Source organism: Microtus oregoni, unplaced genomic scaffold (genome assembly GCF_018167655.1).
Source record: "Microtus oregoni isolate MIOR12 unplaced genomic scaffold, Mior012 000009F_ref0000495, whole genome shotgun sequence".
NCBI classification, from domain to species: domain Eukaryota; kingdom Metazoa; phylum Chordata; class Mammalia; order Rodentia; family Cricetidae; genus Microtus; species Microtus oregoni.
The window spans coordinates 36,175,059-36,198,680 of NW_024543068.1; the positions used below are offsets into that span (position 1 = coordinate 36,175,059).

At 36.9% G+C, this 23,622-nt stretch overlaps 1 protein-coding gene across 2 annotated transcripts in view; it reads right to left on the reverse strand.

Moving 5' to 3' along the window:
• The window catches only part of Mipol1 (mirror-image polydactyly 1), a 254,896-nt gene that overhangs the window by 11,180 nt on the left and 220,094 nt on the right, over window positions 1-23,622 (reverse strand). For both annotated transcript variants that reach the window (XM_041658524.1, XM_041658525.1), the window contains one exon: window positions 22,366-22,596. In XM_041658524.1, coding sequence (XP_041514458.1) covers window positions 22,366-22,596 — 231 coding nt within the window. The remainder of the gene's footprint in view (window positions 1-22,365; window positions 22,597-23,622) is intronic.

Here is a 23,622-nt window from a genome sequence, read left to right on the forward strand (position 1 = left end):
ATAGCCTAATTATTTTTAAAAGCAATACTAAGTAATAAGTATACATCTCAACTAAGCAACATTCAGTCTCAGTTTCCCTAAATTACTTCAGTTCAACAAACAAGCCTTACAGCTGTAGAGCACGCCCCAAGTTCAGTTCCCTGCAGCCAGGTAGGGCAGCTACAGCTGACGATGGTTCCAGCTCCAGGGGATTTGATGCCCTCTTTGGCCTCTGTGGGCACCTTCACTCATGCGTACATACTCTCCCCACAATACCTATATACATAATTTAAAAATATTTTAAAGAGGAAATGCTTATAGGTATATAATAAAATTATTTCCTAATAAAGAGTTCTAACAAATCAATAACGATTCACAATTCAAAAGAAAAAAATGTGAAAAGGCAATTCACATAAAAAAACAAAATTGTCAAGAACCTCCCCCTGCCAAATCCCATAAAATTGTCAAATCTTATTTTCAAAGAGAGGCAATGCATACTATAGTGAAGTGAATTTTAACCTACAGAATTGGAAGGTTTAACAATTTACTAAATAGGGATGAAAGCTCGGGGAAAGTGCATTCTCTTAGATAAGTTGCTTCATGAATTTTACAAAGAGCAATTTCATAATATTTAGCTTTTGACGCTTAAGACTTTGCTTTCTTAGAATATATCTCATTGATCTATCCTCAAAAATATAAAATTTGTTTGGGCATGGCTGTTCATTTTCAGAATCATTTATAGTTAGTAGTAAATTTAAAAATCCCAAATTATTCATAGAACTTTCTTTCTCATCTACAAATGGCCTATTTCTTTCTCATCTACAAATGGCCTATGTATGAAGATGTTTAACTTTGGTGCTAGGAATGAGTTTATGGCCTCCAGTAAGCTGAGAATGCACTAACCCCCTAAGTACGCTGTCAGCTATCACCTAATTCCAGAGTCAACACAACCACAACATATCTTTATGGATTCAAGGGTCCACATATAGTTTGCCTATAACTGCCTATAGATATGGAAACTTGCACAGTACAACAAGGGATTACTGATGTTTACGTCAAAGAATGTACTGAGCATACTTGATAAACTGGAAAAGTGAGCTCTGATGCTGGCATTCTACAGTAGCAAGTGGTAGAAGATTTCAGGTCAAGATTACAATGTTGTCTTTTTTTGTTGTTGTTGTTGTTTTTCAAGACAGTGTTTTCCCGTGTAACAGCCCTGACTGTCCTGGAACTCACTCAGTAAACCAGGGTGGCCTCGAACTGCCTGCCTTTCCCTCCTGAGTGCTGGGATTAAAGACATGAGCCACCACTGCCCAGCCAGAATGTTGTCTTAAAGAAAGTCAGTTGGACTCATAATTCTAGTAAAAAAAATTATTAGGCTTTATAACTGTATACTTTGTACATGGTGGACTGAATTCATTTTTGCATTACAACATGGCTACAAGTCTTTGGGAACCAGGAAGTAAATGTGGTGGTTTGAAAGAAAATGAACTGTAAGACGTAGGACTCTCAGCTTTCCCCAGCACCATATCTGTGTGCCACCAAGTCCCACCATGATGCTAATGGACGGAACCTCTGAACTGTAAGCCAGTCACTCCAATTAAATATTTTCCTTATGAGCTGCCATGGTCATGGTGTGTCTTCACAGCAATAGAAACCCTAACTGAGACAGAAGTTGGTACCAGGAGTTGAGTACTGCTATGGTAGGCCTGACCATGCTTTTGTTTGGAGGCTTTTAGACTTTGGTACTTTGGGACAGGAAAACAATGGAATGCTTTATGCACTGCTTAATGGGATATATTGGTTGTAGCAAGGAATACAGTGGTGCTAAGAGTTATTTAAATCAAGAGGTTCCAGAGAAGAAGAATTTTATAGTATATTACCTAGAGATCATTCATGTGATATTTTGTTGAAGAAACTGGTTGTGTTTTGCTCTTATTCAAAGATTCTGCCTGAGGCTAAAGTGAAGAATTCTGAATTAATTCCATTGGCAGAGAAAAATCTCAAAACAGCCTCGTATAGACTCTGTCTTGTGATTATCAGTGGTAACTCTAGTGAAGATTTATAATGAAAAGGAGCAAGCTGAACAGGGTAAATTAAGAAACGTAAAAAAAGAGTAAAGAGGCACCAGGAAGTGGAATGGAGCTAAATCCTGTGTTCAAGGAGATAAACGGATTAAGAAATGGAATAAAGGGAGTGGTGCAGGGCAAGATCCCACCCAGCTAAGTTTCCAACTTGTGAAAAGGGATTAAAGAAAAGCGTAGAGCCAGGTGGGGTGGTGCAAACCTTTAATCTTAGTATGCAGGAGGCAGAGGCTGGCAGATCTCTGAGTCTGAGGCCAGCCTGGTCTACTGAGCAAGTTCCAGGACAGTCAAGAACAGGCAGTGGAGGAAAGCATGGAAAACAGAAAACTGGTGAAGATATAATTGAATATGAGGGCCATATTCCAGTCCCAGCAAGCAGCAGAACCTGGCAGCTTCGACCACGTGGTTCGGACTTTAGCGTCAAGGATCAATTAAGAAAAGCTGCTGAGGCCAGGCACATATCAGGGATGTCCTTGCATGAAAGCCTAAAGAACCATTTCATGAAGCTGTGAAGGTGAAGCCTGGACTGCCTTGGAGACCTCCAAGGTGTTGGAGACACCAGAGTTTTGGAACACCTGCTGAGAAGAACAGGGTATTGAGTCAGCCCAGGAGGAAGAAGTGTGTTGCAGTCAACAAAGCTGAAAGGAGTTGGAGATCTGAAGAGCATTTTGACATCAGACATGGAGATGCAGAGTTTGGAGTTTGCCAAGCTGGTTTTTGTTCTTGCTTTGGTCCAGTATTTCCTCACTATGCTCCCTTCCATACATTTGGAAATGGTAATGTATATATCCTGTGCCATTATATGTTGGAAGTATATGATCTGTTTTTAATTTTGATTTCATTGGGGATTTTAGCTAAGAGATTGTATAAAGCTCAGAAGAGGTTTTGAACTTTAAACATTTAAATAAATCTAAGACTATTATAGGATAGACGGGCTTTTGAAGTAGGACTGAATGCATTTTTTGTATTATGATATGGCTACAAGCCTTAAGGGGCCAGGGAGTGAAATGTGGTGGTGGGAAAGAGAATGGCTCCGAATGGGAGTGGCACTAGAGGGAGGTATGGTCTTGCTGGAGTAGATATGGTCTTGTTGGAGGAAGTGTGTCACTATGGAGGCAGGCTTTGAGGTCTCATACATGCTTAAGCCATGCCCAGTGATTCAGACCACTTCCTATTGCTTGCAAGGTATAGGACTCTCAGCTACTTCTCCAGCACCATGTCTGCCTGCATGCTGCTAAGTGCCACAATGATAAAGGTCTGAATCTCTGAACTGTAAGCAAGCAATCCCAATTAAATGTTTTCCTTATAAGAATTGTTGTGGTCATGGTGTCTCTTCATCGCAACAGAAACCCTAACTAAGACAATGTCCTTTATATTTTTGGGTTAACCAATGGTCACCTAACTGGATGTAAGGCCTGATCAACAGGAAGGAATGAAATCATGTTTGGTACTGTAAACCTGGTCAACTACTCATAGAACCTACAGGAGAACCCCCTGTTGCCACTTTCCTAGTCAATACAGTTTCTATTTGCATTCTAGTTATCCTTAAACACATAGAAAAGTATGACTCTCACCCCTCATCAAAGAAGACCCTATTTGCAGCAGAGATTAAGACAGAAGCCATAACTGGTGAAAACTCAGAGAACAATAGGGAGTGGCATCTCTGTCCCCAGTTACAACAGTCCCTACACCTAAGACTCGGGGACCACAAAGGATGAGGGCGGCAAGACTGTTAAGAGCTAGAGTTCCAGGGCATCAGCTCTAAGATAGCCTCTTAAAAAAAGAAGAGAAGAAAGGAAAACAGGAAAAAAGGAGGAAACAAAGTGAAGGGATGAATAGCAGAAGGAGAGGGTCTGAGAGGAGTAGGAGTGAACAGAAAACATGCTGCACGAAATTCTCAAAGAATAAAAATAAATTACTAAAAATGCGCTAAAACTTGGCTATTGCTTACTTAATGACTAATATCCACACATAAGCAAGTACATACCATTTTTATCTTTCTGGGTTTGGGTCACCTCACTCAATATGTTAACTAAGCTACAGTCCATAGGCCCCAGAGGCTAGATACGGAGGAAGAAAGCAGAGGGACAAAAGGACCTCTCTTGGAGGTGGAAAGAGTTCTTATTGGTGGACTGAGGGGCAGGACATGCTCACACAGAGGAAGCATGAAGTACACCAATGCCGAGTACAACCTAACAAGGGAATAAATTTGTTTAAATTCACTAAACAAGTAAGTTGTATTATTAGGTCAAAATATTCATATTTACTTAGTTTTCATACATTGCAGTAAGAACCAAAGGACTCACAATAGCTATTTGTTAGCAAACAAAGGAAGAAAATGAATTCATTTTAAAATTCAAATGTTAAAATCCAAATACCATGTCATAAGCAGCTCTCCACAGAACAACTAAACTTTCCACTACTTTATTTCCATGCTAAGACAAACAATATACTCCTGTAAAATACAACGATTTAGCTTCTCCTACATACCTGAAGACAACCTCATAGATCTAGTGACTATTAGCAACTGTATTTAAAATGTTACAAAGCAATCAATGTAAATTATCTTCTTTTCATATGCTGAGGCAAAGAGGTGCTTGAAATACTACCTAGAGAGTCATATACTGCTATTAAAGAGATTCAGAAGTCAGGGTAGCTGAGGAATGTTGGTGAAATACTGCTAAGGTTTTTGATCATTTTAAAGCCAGAAAAGTTTCAATTAATGGTGGAGGAGGCAAAACACTGATTTTCATAGTGTCAGGTGAAATGCAGCCAGCTGGAGCAACTGGTTAGTTTTATTAAGGTATCTTATTAAGATGGCTTATTAAGCTCCTCACCATTGTTTTCAGAGGGCTTTATACTGATACCAAACTTTAAAATGTAGGATTCTTTCCTTCCTAACTTTCATAAAAGTCATATATAATTAGCACTGAATGAAATTTTCTAATGTCAACATTTCAAATTTTGATTAACAGGGAATACAAATCAACCTTATTCAAGTTTAATTCAAAAGACTAGCAACATCCTTTGGGAGACTAGTAGAGATAATATATCAATGCAACTTCAAATTTCAGACTAAGCCACAGGCCTACAAAGTAAAGTAATATTCAACTTATTAAGCTGGCATGGTGACAGACATTTTCTCTGCCGGATTTAACTTTGATTCATAAAACCATACATCCTCAAATTGAAATGAACATTTAGGGTCATAGAACCCTTGCAATGACATATATGTTTTTTTATTTACATACAGTCTAAAAGATGATTACAATGAAGATAACGCAATAGTTGACAAACAAAATTGGTACATAGACAGTAGTAACTGTTCTGTACAGCAAGCATGAGAAAGTGTTGTCCAGTTTTAAAGGCCTGGAAGAACTACTGATCCATCAGATCTGTTCCGCTGTATGCAATAACATGCAACACCATTCACCAAAAATCACAGTAAGGTGGGATAACTCAGTAAGTTATTGCTTACTGATGAATTAGGTCTATTTCCTCCAACAGCTGTGCTGCTGCTTCTATAGGGCTGGAACTTCTTAGGGCTAGAGCTATGCTAAAGTGAATGAGATGGTGAGCTCATCTTAAGATGTAAAGAGATGCAAACCACTTCTTGCTAAACACGACATTTTAATAAAATATTTTTAAAAATCAAAGTTAATTTAAACCTCCATAATAAACACAAAAATTTTACCTTAAAGATATGTCTAACTGTTCAACTTTGCAAAATGACATTATCATCTACAATGTTCACATTAAAAAAAAAACCACACAATAAGGTCACCAAAAATTTTACAAATTACTCCTCCTAGAATATTGTCTCACTATGGGACCTGCCTCAGCGTTCCAAGCTCTGGGCTGTAGACCTGTGCTAATACACTCTGAAGTAACTTCTTACTAATTACCTGGCTCTTGAATTAATCCTACTGAAGGTTACCAGAGGGTGCTTTATCTAATTCTGCATCCTATCTCCAATTGATGACTGATATTTTTCTGTACAAAAAGATTTTTCCTTTTAGTAACTATCTTTCTTTTCTCAGAGTCTCCGTAGGCTGTAAAATATAAGAGTTCAACATGACTATAGTTCCTTCTCCAAAACTAAAACGGTTCCAAATCTGCCACGATTGTGTCCTTCTCAATACCAAAGCATATATAAATGAAGCATAATTTGACTTCAAGCACAAATGATAATCATACTCACTCATAGTCTCAATTTCTTTTATTGGGAAATTGTTATAAAAATCTGCACCACAGGCAAGGATGAACCTACCCTGAGAGTATGCAGGTACTGCACCCAAGGAGGGTGGCCCCAGTAGCTCGACCGGACCTCCTTGGCTAACACCCAGGCCCACAACTGCGACTTGGGCTGAGCCACCCTAGCATATATCCCATCTAGGTACTGCTGGAGCTAATAAAGGAACTGGTCTTGCAGAATGATACCTACAAGGTCTTCAAGACACAGGTACCTCAGAAGAGTTCTAGTGAAGATCCAGTGAGAATGGTATATCAAAATCCAGAGGCCTTGAACTAGTCCAATGACTCACTGTAATGAACAGTTGCCAATCAAGCTAAAGGGAAAAAGGGGAAAACTATATGACACACTGAAGCCTCCAACGACATCAGGACAGGTTAAGAGGTGATGGAGGGCAGGAGAGAAGGAGAAGCAGGGATTTTGCTGTTTCGGGTGTGTTTTTATTTTTTTCTTTTTTTGGGTTGCTTTTTGTTTTGATTTTGTTTTTATTTTTGCTCTTGTTTTTATTTGCTTGCTTGCTTTTTTTTGTTTTGTTGTCTTTTATGGGGGGATGCAACAGGGATGGGGGGAATATGGGGGAATTTGGAAATTAACAGAATTGGTGTGCATGATGTGAAACCCTCCAAGATTTAGTGAAGAAGAAAAGAAAGACAAAGTGGGAGGAAAGAAAGGAACTAAAATTTGGGCTACATCCACCTGTAGTAAAAAGGGGCGGCGGGGCTCCATCCCCAGCACCCCGGCTGCCTGCATGGCTAGCTTATGCCCCGAAATAACTACACGGACACTGTATTCTTTTAATCACTGCTTGGCCCATTTCTATCTAGCCTCTTCTAGGCTAATTCTCACATATTAATTTAGCCCATTTCTAATCATCTCTGTAGAGCCCTGAGGTGCGCTTACCGGGAAGATTCTAGCCTATGTCCATCCTGGGTCGGAGCTTCATCATGTGCATTCTGCCTGGGAGCTGGGAGCATGGCGTCTCTCTGAGGCGTCTGCTCCCGAGAGGAGAGCTGTGGAGTCTGAGCTCACTTCCTCTTCCTCCCAGCGTTCTGTTCTGTTTACTCCTCCCACCTATCTTCTAACCAATAAAATGGGCCAAGGCAGTTCCTTTATTAGCCAATGACCTTCCTCCATCATCCACCTATGCTTGTAAAGGATCTTAGTGTATAGAGCTTAGAAAAATATTTTAAATCATGAGTTCTTATTGATAGTTCTGACTCAAATGTAATGTTGAAGTATCTTTTTCTTAATGCTACTTATTTTTACAGTTAAAACCTTGCTACCTAATAATGATACTATTATTTACTGCTTACTTGATCAATTCAAAATATAAAAATGTTTCAAAATGTTAGTACCAACTATGAACAAGAGTGTAAAATATATGATTGTTTTCATTTCCTTTGAACCTCAGGATATATTCCCTTGAGGATATGCAGAGTATGATGACTGAAACTTCTTCAAGACGGGGTGATGACTCTGAGAGAGGTGTTTGCTGCCAATGCCTGGTGACCTGAGTTTGACACCCAAAACCCACATAAAGGTGGAAGGACGGCGAATCCATAAATCTGTTCTCTAATCTCCATATATGTGCCATGACATCTGTGTTCATCCTCATCATGTGCACATGCAAAATCCTAAAAATTAAGAATAAAAAATACTTCAGCTAATTACCTTCTCTTTACAAGAATCTTATTAGTTTGATAATATAGTTACATATGTGTATCACTTTTAATTTATTTTTAGGTTTGACTTTTTTCCTTACAGATGTGATTTAGTTTCTGAGTATGTACAACACTGATATGGTTCTAACATTAAAACGAGAGGCAATATTGTCATTGGTTTCTGGTTAACACTCCTGTTCTCATTATTCCAGTGTAAGCAATTTGGTTTTTGAAGTTAGCAATATGTCTTGGACACTACTCAAGCTCAGCTTATAGACACCCTTCTTATTCTTTTAATAGTTGCATGGTGTTCTCCTAGGAGTATATATTATAAGCTACTCTACTATTCGGGTTGTTTTCACTTGCTATTAGTGGTAGTAATTTTTGAGTTATTTCATATTTATAGAGGCATATATTCATGATAGAGCTCTGAACCTAATTTTCCTCAAAGGATAAGTGTACATGTTGCCTGCTGTCAAATCCTCCTCTTTGGATTTCTGTTTTGCATTCCCACAAGTAATATATAAAAATATATAACTTTCAACTTTCAGTTTCTAAGATGTATGCTTAAAAACAATCTCCTTCTCGAAAGGCTAAGACATTATTATATTATTACGATTTATGGATCCAAAGATCAACTTGAAATTTAGCATCTATATTATGGTTTGAAGCCATTCAATGGCTTATATTTATAGAGCACAGTTTTCTTCATTAAACTTCTATGAATATGGATATCTGATTCTTACAGCTATGCTTACAAGCACAGCAAGCAACTCAGTAGCTCCATTTTCCAGATGAGAACACTGAGCGATAACACTGTGTTAATTTGTGTTTCACAGCATGCCCGAGAGCAAGTCAGTGTCCATGAATCCACTGAGGATTCTATTACATATGATGCTGCATTCCCTTTAACTTGCAGCTCTAGTTTATCACATAACCCTGTAACTTGCTATAAAAGATTTAGTGATACAGACAGTTATAACTAATTCACAAATAGGAGAAATAAGAAAATATTTTTTATTTTCAGCTTATTTTAGATATATATATTTTCATTGTTTGGGTTTAATTTAAGAACATGATAAACTATCAAATCTAGTAAGAAAGCTATGCCTGACAAAAATAGGTCATATTTTAATTTAAAGTGAGACTCTATTATATAATGCAAGTAACAAATTTTTTAAATATGATAAATTTTCTTTATTATATAAAAATGCTCAATTTCTAAGGTTTTATAATATCAAGTGAAAACAAGCCAAAATACAATTTCAAGACTGGGTCAGTGTTTTAAGGCCTCTTCTGTACTAAACAATGTCTCTTTGATATTACCTGAAAATGTAAGACAAAGTTCTATTTGTGTATAAAACCGTTTAACCTACTGTTTTAACAGTACTGCTTCATCCCTGTCAAACGGCAACATATCCATCTACCAAGTGTTTCCTAAAAATATTAACAGATGACTTTAGTCAGCATTGTAAACTGAATCCTTAAGCGGAAGTCATGAGATCAATGTGCATAAATATAAGTCTCAATTTCGTCTCATTTTCATAATGCAAACTACTCAACACTACACAAGTCCGTATGTTAAAGATGACATTTATTTTTGAACTTGAAAAATAAACACATTCGACCCACATGGAATAGGTACTCCTTTTTATCCTTTTTTAAGACACTGACCTGTATACTCATCTAAAACTTAACACCGCATCTATACGTTATTAGATCTTTGTTTTGATCTATTAGTATTCACCAAAGTGCCATTTTATAAAACCGCACGCTGAATAGCCACGGCTGGAGGTAACCATCTGCAGCTTTAGAGGCTGCCTTTGAATCAGTGAAAAGAGCTTTGTGTTTTCATTGCCAAGTTTGATTCCTGCAGTCATTAGGCATTCCCCTCAGATCGCATCAATGAAACCGTACTCTCTTACGCCCATGTGTTAAATTCTCTTCTCCTCATGGTTTCCCTTGCCAGTTCTACTCAAGAATGACTGTTGGGTCTGAGCCACATTCTTCTCACAGCTGTGTTAAAAAAAGAGCACCAGAAAGTCTCCCTAAAACCCATATGTGTATCTGGTCAGCTCTCTGTCTTAGGGTCACCTCACACTGTGGTGTGATTATTCAGAGATTCATTCTTGTTCTTGAACTGCGCGTCTCCCATCACTCTGGGAAAGATTAGGCCCTCTGAGAGTCAGGAATAGAGAACTTGGAAGGCGAATGTGAAAACACATAACTCAGTTTAGAAAGAAGATTAACTTAAGGAAGATTGCGGAAAATTAAATGTTATATTATTCTCATATATCTTATAAGATAATGTAAAGAGAAATCACATGTGCTTATGCACGCTTTCAGAAAACTTCAAATGAGAAAGTAAAACATCACAATGTTCTATAGAATGTTACTAGTTTGTATAACTACCAAAAATTAAATTATTAGGTTCTGAAATATTATTAAGTTCTGTGCAGTTCTTTGAATCTTAAAATTTTAGTTCCAGTCAGCTGTTATACAGAAATATTTGATAAAGCAATATAAAAAATTATTCGTTATACTTTACTTAAGTTCAGAATAGATGGGAAATCTGCCTCTGTTGAGTTTAATGTATAATAATTGGGGTTGGAGAGATGTCTTGGTGGTCAAAAATGTAGAACAATGTAAGAAAAGAAAAATAAAATTCAGCTGGCATTCTATATAGTACTGTTAGAGTTCTTTTCTTTTTGAATGTAAAGCATCAGGAATGAAGTTTAGGTATATAATGTGCTCATGACTTCACCATCTAAGTTACACTGAAGCAAGCAAAGACTTTTTTCTTTCTATGGATTTATTGGGACTATCTCTGTCCCAAAAGGAAGCAGTAGTCAACTACTGAATGTTGGAATTGGAACGAAAGTGAAACTTAACTGTGGGTTCAACTAAGTTCATGTGGACATTTTAAACGATTGTTTCGGTATCAGAGTTTCAATGCAGCTTTATCATAGAGTACACGCTGACTTATGTAAAGTTTCATGCATTCTCTATTCTACTAATATATAATATATACAAATTATGTGTTTAAAGCAAAGGAAGTGGAAGTTCTGAGAGTTATAGGAAATATAAGTATAATGATCCATTATACCAAGCATATTAAATATAATACAGCACCATCCAAACAGGAATGATGTAAAATTAAGGTCAAATTTCTACAACAGCTTCATTCCCTTTACCAGCGATTAACTTCATCAAGCAATCTTTTTATAGAAAACTTAAAACACTTTTTACATATTATTTATATCAGTTACTAAACCATGCTCAAGTAAGATTTGTAATTTTATAGAACCATGCAGAAGTAGTGCATCCCATTTAAAGTTAAACAGTAGGAAGGTCCTGACCGCACCTAAGAGCAGAATTAAAGAAAATGATGCTAGGTAAAACTTACATTCACATGTATGCGTTAAAGCAAAAGTCACATAAAAACTCCTATTTTTCCGCCTATCAATTTCTAGTCAAAATGTACGTGATTATTTAAGTAGATTTTGTAACTGCCCTAGGTGCAAGTCTTATCTCTGACTTTTTAAATTACTGTGGTACTAGGATTAATGAAAAGGAAGGAAGGAAGGAAGGAAGGAGTGCATTGTATATGTCTCATCTTTGACTTTTGATCTTTTTTCTTTTATTCCTTTCTATTGTGCTTTCCTAAAACATGTTTATCTATTTTAGCTTGCAGAAATGCATATTAGCTCAATTATAATAGCCATTTCTGCATACCACTGGAACACAGCTTCTGAAATGAAGAAGCAGATCAAATGTCAGAAGCAGCGCCGCAATTTAGCTTTTTAGCTCCTGCTTTCTTTTCTGTTTCCACTCCTTCTGAGGGCTAACTATTAGGGTCTGTCTTAGGCGGGACAGTACAGGGTCTTGGATTCTTTGAGCTCCTTTCTTACTTTCTTTTCCACTGGACTCTAATTCTGGGTTAGGAGCCAATCCTAGTAAGCCCCCATTAATCCTAGCATAGTATAAAGGAGAGAGCCAGAGAATTAAAATTATGTTTCTTCTTCATGGTAAAGTCAGGGATTTCCCCAAAGACTAAGCTGTGGACGGACTCTTCAGTTTACAAAATAAATGAATTCAATTAAACATCTGTAGAGAACTGTGTATATTTCTGCACACAATGAAATAGATCTAAAGAAACTTACATTGAGTATTGGAGTGAGGAAGGCACTCGAGTAGATAAATATATACTGGAATTGGTAATTTTAATAAAACATATACTTGCTTTACAGAGAACAAGACTGATAGGTTTGGTAAGTTAAATATGTACTCAGGTAATTTAAGAACAGGCTTAAACTTCACAAACACAGACTCTCACAATGTACAAGACTGCATCATGTGTCTGAGACGAGAGACAGGGTATCTGGATGCTCTTCAGCATCTCGCAGTGTCTTGGGACTCATCTGAGTTCATTTTCCACATGTGAACGACAGAAAAGATGAATCTAATGTGGTACAGACATAGAAGGGGCTGATCTGGGTGAGCATTTGAAAAGACGATCGCTGCCGGGTGTTCTTTCCAGAAAAGTTCTAAATGCCAAACACTAAACACATTTGATGAGCTACTTTAAAGCCAACATCTTCTAGTCTATTATTTGTGCTGATGCATCAAAGGCAACTTTAAACATTATTTTAAATACTAATTTACACCGTATGATGAGTTGAGAATTTATAAAAATGCAGTCTTTGATTCAATTCGTGAGCATTCATAATATTAACATCTGTCTAATGCTGCCATGGAATTAAAATAGTCCACCAAGAATTTATATGAAAAATATCACAGGTAAATTTGACGAGGAAACACTGTGTTGAAGAGACCATGGAATTAAGAAAATGTTCTCAGAGACTTTTCACATTAAGTTACTTAAGAATATTTTTACGTAACTATTTCTCCTTGTGGTCAAATCAGATTCTTGAGCAAGTAGCAAAACAGAAACGTGTAGTGAAGTCTTCCGATGAAAATAGTAGGCCTTTTCCGGTTTTCGTTTTAAATCAAGAAACTGTGGAAATGCTCGGCTCCCCTTCCCAGCACCAGAGCCATCTATCCCGCTTTATAATTCAACCTGCAAACAGATTAGGCCGCCGAGTTTGTGGAAAGCATGTTTGCTCTATGCTAAGAACCCGTGTGTGACACTATGGTGACTCCCCTGACACTTTGAAGAGAAGTGCACACAGCTCTTCCTCATCAGCAGGGAAACCAGGCTGAGAATTCACAATTCCTTTGTAACATCAACTTCTTCATAGAAATCAGTATTTGGCTAAGGGGCAGGAAAGACTTTGTTAGCTTTGCATGGCTTCTTTTCTGTTTTCCTGTCAATATCACTCGAGAAAGGCTGTATGGTGTTCTCAAAGACAACGTTAAAAATCTATCAACTGAAATATTATATTCTAATCTTTGATATTTTGATAATCCTATAAAATTTTAAATGAGAAGAAATTATGTAAATTTTAAGCAACTGATTCTTTTTTTTTTTTTGAAGAAAAGAATGAACAGAAGGTTCTGAAAAGCTAACTTTCTAGAAAATACGTTTAAGTGTTTGAAAACGTCTAACATCCATTTGCCCGACTTATTCGTCACATAGTTACAGCCCACGAGGGAATCGGAATTGCAGTGCTGTAAATCTGGCTTACAGGACAGACGATCTATGACAAAAATTATTTAAATGTAAAAATTCAGAACTCCGAGAGGCTGTTTCACCGTATCATGATTGTCATCACGCTTAAGTGCATACAGCTTGGGTAGGCTAAATAGGGCAAATTTTATTTTATTAAAACCTTTGGCAGTTTCGCTTTGGGCTACAAGAAGCATATGTCTGCAGACAGAAAATAAAGTGTTGTAGACAACATCACTGCGTCTCAAATCCTCACAAGCGTAAAAGAGTCTTTTAGAATGGTATGTCTATTTTCTCTATAGTAAACAGAGATTAGAGGTCGTCCTTAGAAAAACTATTAAAAGATATTTTCATCACAAAGTTCCTGTGCTCTTCACCTGCTGTTTAGCTCTCTATACCTCTACAAACCTCCTCTCTGCAGCACCTACCTAACAGAAACAATCGAAAGGCTAAATCACTGTGTGGTATTCATCAAATCGAAGTACATATATTCAGCAAAATTTCAAAGAAACATAGCGGGCTTCACCCAAAGAAATGGCTTCTCATTACTGAAATTTTATATTTAAAATAAATTTGTGTTTATGTATGTGTATGTATGTATGTCTCTGTGTGTGAAGTTTAGAAGAGTGTCAGATCTCATGTTGCTGGAGTCACAGGTGCCTGTGAGCTGCCTAACGTAGGTGCTGGGTCTGAACTCAGGCCCTCTGGATGAGCAGAAAAATGCTCTTAACCACCAGACCATCTACTTGCCTTTGAAATATTAGATCTTATGACAACTGGGTCAAGAACTATTTTTGAACATAGAGGTTTAGCATTCATTAATTTTTATTTTATAAGCATTTCTAAGTCATATTAAGTACGGTAATTTTATACAACTTTTCTTTCCAGAAATACTTTTAAACTTTAAAAAGTTCAGAAAATATCAAACATTTATAACTGAAAACAAATAAAATATAAAATTTAAATTTTAAACTTAACAATATTAGATGACCTCACATCACTATTAATGATGGTGTTAGGTCTTAAATGTAATTAAACTTGATAGAAATGGTTGGTTAGCACAAGAATTATAATCTGGTCATCAAGTCCCAGTTCCTTGGGGAGTTGTGGAGGATTGACAACAAAGGGCTCCTTTTTCTAGAAATGCACTGGGCTGGGAGAAGACTCCTATCTAGGGCCTAAATCGATCAGAGTTCACATGAAAGTGCTCCAAGTGCTCCTGACCTGGACAGCAATTGGCTTTATTTCACTGTTCTCTCTAGTTAATTGTTAGGCTCTCCTGTTGGTGAGCACTGTGGAATGCCTATCTTACAGGAGCATCTGCGCAAGATTTTGGAGATGGCATATGAAAATGGTGTCTGTGTCTTGGGAAATTTCAGAGAGAATAGAGTGCAACAAACATTCAAAATTTATAACACTGAATGACTAAAGGTTGCTAATACATGCACAGATTAAGAATGGTGAATATTTGGACTTGAGCTTTGTGCATGGCGATAGCTATGGATCTATTTGCATTCTTCTACCTGTCAACATCCAGTTATGCCAGCACCATTTGTTGAAGATGCTTTCTTTTTTCCATTTTGTAATTTTAGCTTCTTTGTCAAAAATCAGGTGTTCATAGTTGTGTGGGATGATATCTGGGCCTTCAATTCGATTCCGTTGGTAAACCTGCCTGTTTTTTATGTCAATACCAAATTGTTTTCATTACTGTAGCTCTATGGTAGAGTTTGAAGTCAGGAATTGTTATGCCTCCATAAGTTCCTTTTAGAGGATTGTTTTGGGTATCCTAGGTTTTTGTATTTTTTTTCTTTTCCATATAAAATTGAGTACTCTTCTTTTGAGGTCTGTGATGAATTTTGTTGATATTTTCATGGATATTGCTTTGAATCTATAGGTTGACTTTGGTAAGACTGTCATTTTACTATGTTAATCCTACCTATCCAAGAGCCTGTGAGATCTTTCCATTTTCTTCGTCTTCTGTCTTCTTCAAAGATTTAATGTTTTTGTCATACAGGTCTTTCACCTGTCTGGTTAGAGTTACCTGATGTGGGATGCCCTTCTGTATATGTGTTGCTTTTATGGGATAATGAATAAAGCTGTTTTGGCCAATGACTTAGAAGAGTAAAGTGTGAAATTCGAAAAGAGATGTATAGAGAGAGTAGGTGGAGTCAAAGATATGCCAGGTAGCTGTCAAAGAAGAAAGATGCCAGTGGAACCTTTCCAGTAGGCCACAGTCTCGTGATGATACATACATTAATAGAAATGGGTTAATTTAAGATGTAAGAGTTGGTTAATAAGAAATCTAAGCTATTGGCCAAACAGTGTTGTCATTAATGTAGTTTCTGTATTATTATTTAGGTCTGGGCAGTTCGAAAACAATCAGTCTCAATTTACAGTTACCCCAAGATATTTTAATGTTATTTGTGGCTATTGTAAAGGGTAATGTTTCTCTGATTTCTTTCTCAGACTGTTCATCATCTGTATATTGTAGGGCTACTGAATTTTTTGGGTTAATCTTGTATCCTGACATATTACTGAAGGCATTTATCAGTTGTAGGACTCTCTGGTGGTATTTTTAAGGTCAATTATGTATACTAACATAACATCAATAAATATAGAAAGTTTGACTTCTTTTCCAATTTGTATCCTCTTAATCTCCTTTTTTTGTCTTATTGCTCTAGATAGAACTTCAAGGACTAGTGAATCAAAGACCTCAACATAAAACCAACCACACTGAATCTCATAGAAGAAAAAATGGGAAGCAGCCTTTAGTACATAGGCACAGGAGACCACTTCCTAAATATAACTCCAGTAGCATAGACACTGAGAGCAACAATTAAGAAATAGGACATCCTGAGATTGAGAAGCTTCTGTAAATCAAAGGACACAATCAACAAGACAAAATAACAGTCTACAGAATGGGAAAGGATCTTCACCAACCCCACATTGGACAGAAGGCTAATCTCTAAAACCCACAAAGAACTCAAAAATCTAGACATCAAAAGAACAAATAATCCAATAAAAATGGGGTATAAACTTAAAAAGAGAACTCTCAACAGAGAAATCTCAAATTGCCAAAAGACACTTAAAAAATGCTCAACATCCTTAGCCATCAGTGAAATAAATGCAAAGCAAAACAACTCTGAGATTCCATCTTATACACAAAAACACTGATGACAATTTATGCTGGAGAGAACATGAAGTAAGAGGCACACTCCCCCATTGCTGGTGGGAGTGCAAACTTGTACAGCCACTTTGGAAATCAGTATGGCAGTTTCTCAGAAAATTGGAAATCAATCTACTACAAGATCCAGCAATACCACTTTTGGGTATATACCCAAAGGATGCTCAATCATACCACAAGGACATTTGCTCAACCATGTTCATAGCAGCATTATTCATAACCAGAACCTGGAAACACCTTAGATGCCCCCCAACTAAAGAATGGATAAGGAAAATGTGTACATTTTTATAATGAATTACTACTCAGTGGTAAAAAACAACGACATCCTGAAATTTGCAGGAACTAGAAAAACCAGCCTATTTGAGGTAGCCCAGACCCAGAAAGACATATAATATGTACCCACTCATAAGTGGCTTTTAGACATAAAGCAAAGGATAATCAGCCTACAGTCCACAACCTCAGAGAATCTAGACAACAAAGAAAACACTAAGAGAGAAATATGTGGATCCGCTTAGGAAGGAAAAAAAAACAAGATGTCCTGACTAATTTGGGGACATGGGGGGCAGGAGGGAGGGTGAGGAAGGAAGGGAAGTGCTAAAAAATGTATATCTCAACTAAAACGAATAAACTATAAAAGAATCATGAATATAATGATTAAATAGAAAAAAACCCTCTTTTAAAATTCATTCATCTTACGTGTGTTGAGCATTTGGCCTGCACATATGTCTATGTACAATGCATGTACCTGCTGCTGCAGAGGTCAGAAGAGTGTGCTGGATCTCTTGGGACAGAGTTACAGGTGATTGAAAGCTCTTGTGAGCGTGCTGGCAAATGAACTACGGTCCCTCTGCAAGACAAAGTGTTCTTAGCCACTGAGCCATCTCTCCAGCATGAAAGAGAAATCTTAAAAACGCCTATCACAGGAAGAGTATTAGAACAATGAGGGAAGGCCTACTTTTGGCTTCATATGTCATGTTAAGGTGTTAGTGCTTTACCTTGTAGGGAGTGAAGGATACTTGAGAGATTACTAGGGAAAAATAATATCTTTTTGTCAAAGTAACAATTTTTACTGATTTTATTGAGCTCTACATTTTTCTCTGCTCCCCTTCCTGCCTCTCCCTTCCCCTTTAACCCTCTCCTATGTTCCCCATGCCCCCAATTTACTCTGGAGATCTTGTTCTTTTACTACTTCCTATGTAGATCAAATTCATGTATGTTTCTCCTAGGGTTCTCATTGTTGTCTAGGTTCTCTGGGGTTATGATTTGTAGGCTGGTTTTCTTTGCTTTATGTTTAAAAACCAATTATGAATAGGTACATTTGATAATTGTCTTTCTGGGTCTGGGTTACCTCACTCAATATGATATTTTCAAGCTCTGCCAAATTTCAAAATGTTGTTATTTTCTCTGCTGTGTAGTACTCCATTGTGTAAATGTACCACATTTTCCTTAGCCAGAACCTGGAAACAACCTAAATGTCCCTCGCCTGAAGAATGAATAATATAGTCTTATTTGTGTTTTCGAGCACTTCATTGTGATGGCAGATTTTTTATTTACTTTTTTTTAAAAAGAAAACTATGTTCTTTCATTTTCCATACCAATCCCAGTTCCCACTCTCTTCTCTCGTCCCACTCCCTCTACCTTCCCTCCCTCACCTCATCCACTCCTCAGAGAGGGTAAGGCACACTGCTTTGAGGAAGAACCAAAACCCTCCCTATTATATCTAGGCTGAGCAAGGGATCTATCCAAAGAGAATGGGTTCCCAAAAAGCCAGTACAAGCAGTAGGGATAAATCCTGGAGCTATTGCCAGTGGCTCTGCAGTCTGCCCCAGCCATACAACTGTCCCCCACATTTAGAGGGTCTAGTCTGGTCCTATGCTGGTTCCTTCCCTGTCCGTTTGGAGTTGGTGAGCTCCCATTAGCTCAGGTAAACTGTTTCAGTGGGTGTCCCCATCATGGTCTTGACTTCTTTGCTCATATTCTCACTCCTCCCACTCTTCAACTGGACTTTGGGAGCTCAGCCCAGTGCTCTGCTGTGGTCTCTGCATCTGTTTCCATCAGTTTCTGGATGAAGATTCTATGGTGACATTTAAGATATTCATCAATCTGACTTCAGGGCAAGCCCAGTTTGGGCACCCTCTCCTCTATTGCTTAATGTCTTAGCTAGGGTGAGCCTTGTGGATTCCAGGGAATTTCTCTAATGTCAAGTTTCTTGCTAACCACATAATAGCTCCCTCAATCAAAATATCTTGTTTCTTGCTCTCATCCCTGTCCCTCCATCTGGACTATCCTGTTCCCTCAAGTTTTCATTTCCCTTCCCCTTCTCCCATCCTCTTCCTGTTCTACCCTCCCTTCTCCCCTACCCCATGCTCACAATTTTGCCAGGCGATCTTGTCTATTTCCCCTTCCCTGGTGGATCTATATATGTTAGTCTTAAGGTTAATCTTGTTACTTAGCTTCTCTAGGGTCATGGACTATAGGCTCATTATCCTTTGCTTTGAATCTAGTATCCACTTACGAGTGAGTACATACCATGGTCATCTTTCTGGGTCTGTGTTACCTCACTCAGAATGTTTTTTTTTTTCTAGCTCAAAGTTTTTTACACAAGTTTTCCTAATATTCATTTGACATTCAATAGGTAGGAAGTATCATGTAGAATTTTAGGGCTTATATGTCCTAAGAACTTATACGACCAAGCAATATAGAGTCCAGCAGGAAAGAAACAAAAGCATATAAATATATAGTTCAGTAACTATATCTGGGCATATTGTAGACCAGAAGATTCCATAATACATCAAAAAGAACCCTAAATACTATGGAAAAACAGAGAATACATTTTTCTTTTTAGGAAATAATGACAACTTTGTGGAGAAAATGTGGTAGAATTGGTCTTATATTAATGGATATGCTGTTATTAAAAATACAACATTTTATAATATTCTGGCACCGCACTAGGCATTTATATTATAATTGTATAATAAATTATACAATTTTTCTTCATAAGAAGGCATTATATGAAACCAGTATTATTTCTAACCTGATCTAGAAACTTTTCCTTATGGAGTAAGTAAATCTCTTAAGCAATTAGTAGGGATCAGGGATTGAAATCCAGAGCTACTTGATTTAACACTGAGCCCACATTTTCCTATGCTCAGCGCTGCACTGACTCTCACAGGATGCACAATGTTCTTGAGGCTGGCAGGGAAGGCAAAGGGCTCCACAAAGAGAGATCAACATTTGCAAAGGCATCTAGTCCTGAAAAGGCAGAACCGTTCTGAGGAATGGATAGACAGTGCAGTAGAGAGGGGACAACACGAGGAGGGAGCACAGAACAGGATTGCATAACAGTTCTGCACGTCTCATTCCATCTAGTTCCTACAACACTGCTGAAGAAGGCATGCCACTGTGAATATCAGCGTGACGCTTCACAGTAAACTCCAAGTGCACACTTACACATTTTTAAATGCAAAGTGTAAGTGTTGAAATTGCTATGTTCTATTGCTAATCATGAGTGTACATCTTTATTTTTATTGTGGTTGTGCATCAGTTTATAATAAGAATATGGTAAATATGTGCCGTGGGCTGTGGAATTAGAAAATTACTTTTAATCTTAAAGAGAACAGTTTTAGCCAGTTGCCAAGAATGTAATGAACTCCAGAAGCATATATAGGTATTGAAAAATAAACAATGATTAGTGATCATATACTCAAGAAATTTGGTTGTGAACAGAAAAAAGACTTTTTTTGTTCAAATTTTATACTGTAAAATGTATTTAGATATTTTCAAAGAATTTGCCTCAGTGAAAAACTAGACTGTATAGAGCATCCTAAGCCCATCTAATACAGTTCTATTTGTGGTCTTTTCAGAGGAGAACCTTCCTAAAACCCCCTAGAATGCACAGACTGCTGCTCAAGCAACCATGATGAAGATAAAAACTGCCTAATTTGTAGCTATAAAAATAAACAGAATATATAAAAGAAATCCCGCAATACTTCAAATAGGTCTTGTTGGAACTCAGAATAAAAGGTTTGAGAAGTAATTTCAATAGTTAGCTCTTATAAAATGTCATGTTGTAGTGTTAAATCATGTTAAAATGATCCTCAGGTTGGTAGAATTCCATTATAAAGGTTTTATGTGTTTGTGGTTAATGTGTAAAATAAAAAGGACATAATTTTGTTCAGTAGTTACAACTACCCAGTTTAATAACATGAGCTAACAATGATGATCTTCCCACTTTCCGGTATTCAAAAAAAAAAAAACTTTTTTTTTTTTAAACATGTTAGCTGGTGACATTTCCAACATTTTTTGAAACCTAACTGATCTCAAGAAACCAATGTTTTAGGGAATTTTAGTCATATAACAAAGAAGTGCTTACACATTAAAAAATTTAAATTTATAATTCTCTGTAGACTGTACAGACAGAATTAAATCATATCATAATGTCCAAGTTACTGATTGTGATTTACAATAAAATATATTACCCATTTATATATCACAACATTCTTAGCTTGTTAATGTACTTGAAAAAAACTAGATATATAATGACTCATTGAATTTGAATCTAATTTTTATACAGAAAATGCACAGGACTTAATTAAAAGCTTCAAGACACACTGTCAGCAAAGATTAAAGTGTGGAACCCTAAACCATTCCAGAATGGCTTTGCCCAGATTCACTTGAGTTTGGGTTATCAATTTAAATATAGTTTTAGAGATGCTGGGGAAATCATTGAGACCACTTATTTCAACTAGGAAGTTAAAGGAAGTAACAAGCCTTGCTACTTGTGCATAGGATTTAGTATTGAAAATAAAGAAACAAACAAGATGAAGGGAAAAAGCTGTGCCGGCAACAAGAGGTGATTAAATTTGTGAGTGAGGATGTGTGCTGTCCACTATACAAAAGGATGGGTTGACAAGCCCTAGTCCATAAAGCTTCCTCAGAAAGCGCTGCTACAAGATTCAAGTTCCATAAATTAATAACGGACGTCTTTGCTTGGGGAAGTGTTAGCATTCTGTGCACCGTCTTAAGGACCAGTTGATTATGCAGCTTTGGCTAAATTTTAATAAAAATGCAAAGAACCATTAAAATAAACAAATATAATTATGCACTCTGAAGGCTGCACTGAATACTTTTAAAGAACAACACAGGAAAACTAATTTCTCTGTACGGGTTCAGTGCAGTGAGAGGCCTCAGCGACCAAGGTCCCAGAAGATCTCAACTCCATAAATATGACAGTGAGGCTCAGTGAGTACAGCCCGTGGCAACATGTCTGTCTTTGCGAATACCATTGCCTCTCAGTGTGGGGTGTGCGATGATTGAAGCACCATGGTCTCCCTTGATTGGTCAAGCCCACTTATTATAAACAATTTTTCCCAATATTATAGTAACAGTAAGTCTCAAGAAAACAATTTTTTTGATATCAAAAAGGATGTGATATGTAACCTAGAAAGTTCATTTTGTTCACTTTTGCCTTAAAGCATTAGTAAGTATTACAAACAAAAACTAGATATTGTTTGGTTTCCAAAGGAAAGTTGTTTTGCTTTGATTTTTTTTAATGTTTCATGCTTTTATTTACTTACTTCTGAACTTTTTCATTGGCTGCTTGGGAGACCTCAAGAGCACACTGAAGCTGTAATTCCATGTTTGCTTGCTGAGTCAGAGCCTGCTCAAGTTGGGTGGCCAGTTCTTCGTTCTGCTGTTGAGTGATTGAAACAACGCTCTCTCTGTTTTTCAAGGCTTCTTCATAGGTACTAAGGGCATGGTTAAACTGATCCTTCAAGTTCTCTTCTTGAGATAATGATTTGTGCAAACTGAGAAAACATAAAATTACAATTATAAATATCTAGGCTGACTGTTCAATCATTTCTTTAATAAAAAATATTCATTTGGAATCCCCACTTCTAAAAATCAATACAGAAATACCTAAATAGGTTTTTTTATAACAGATTATTATAATTGATCATTGTTCTGTAACTCTGTTACTTGCCAAGAGCTATGCAGACAACTGGTTATCTGTGATATCAGAGCACACAGAAAGATGCTATAAAATGTTAATTTAATTATGTCAGTGTAAATATTACATTCAATTTTCTTTTTAAAGGAATAGCACAGAACTAGAAAATAAAGTATCTCTAGGTAAATAAAAAGTATAATAAGCTGACTGCAAAGATGTGAGAAGAGAGTGGACACCAGTTTAGGAGATCCAGGGCCTATCGAAGTCCTTAATGAGAATGAATGAGGTTTGTGCAAATATCTGTCAGCCTTATACAGACGCGCAGTGGAAATATGAATGAAGGCAAAATCAGCAGTCAGATGGTATGTATTCAGATATATATTTTTATGGTTAATGATTCTTATAATAAATACATCTACTCATTAAGCGATATGGAGGAAGAGCATATAAATTAAGACTAAATGAATGCAGAAGAAAATGCAGACAAATAGAATCCTAAAATGCTAAAGGTCAGATCCTTGATATGTCATTACACCCACCACCTGAGGTTATTTTGAAATGGCACCAAGCACCTCACTCAATTAAATAAAGACATTTTGAAAATATAAATATTTAATAAGGGAAATTTAAAATCCACATAGGAGATGTTCTTTTTTTATTAAATAAAATCATTCCAGTATATGCATACAGAGGAAATGTCGACTGAAGTGTAGGAAGTACAACCACTGAGCTATATGACACAAGTTGATAATATGAATGAAAGCAATATAATTCATAAAGCTGCAAAACGCTGGATGGAGAACCTCAGTACTGGCCTAGCCCGGCTCTGACGCTTCATCTGAAACTGTTCAGATGAAGGTGATTATAAATTTCTTCTTTTCAA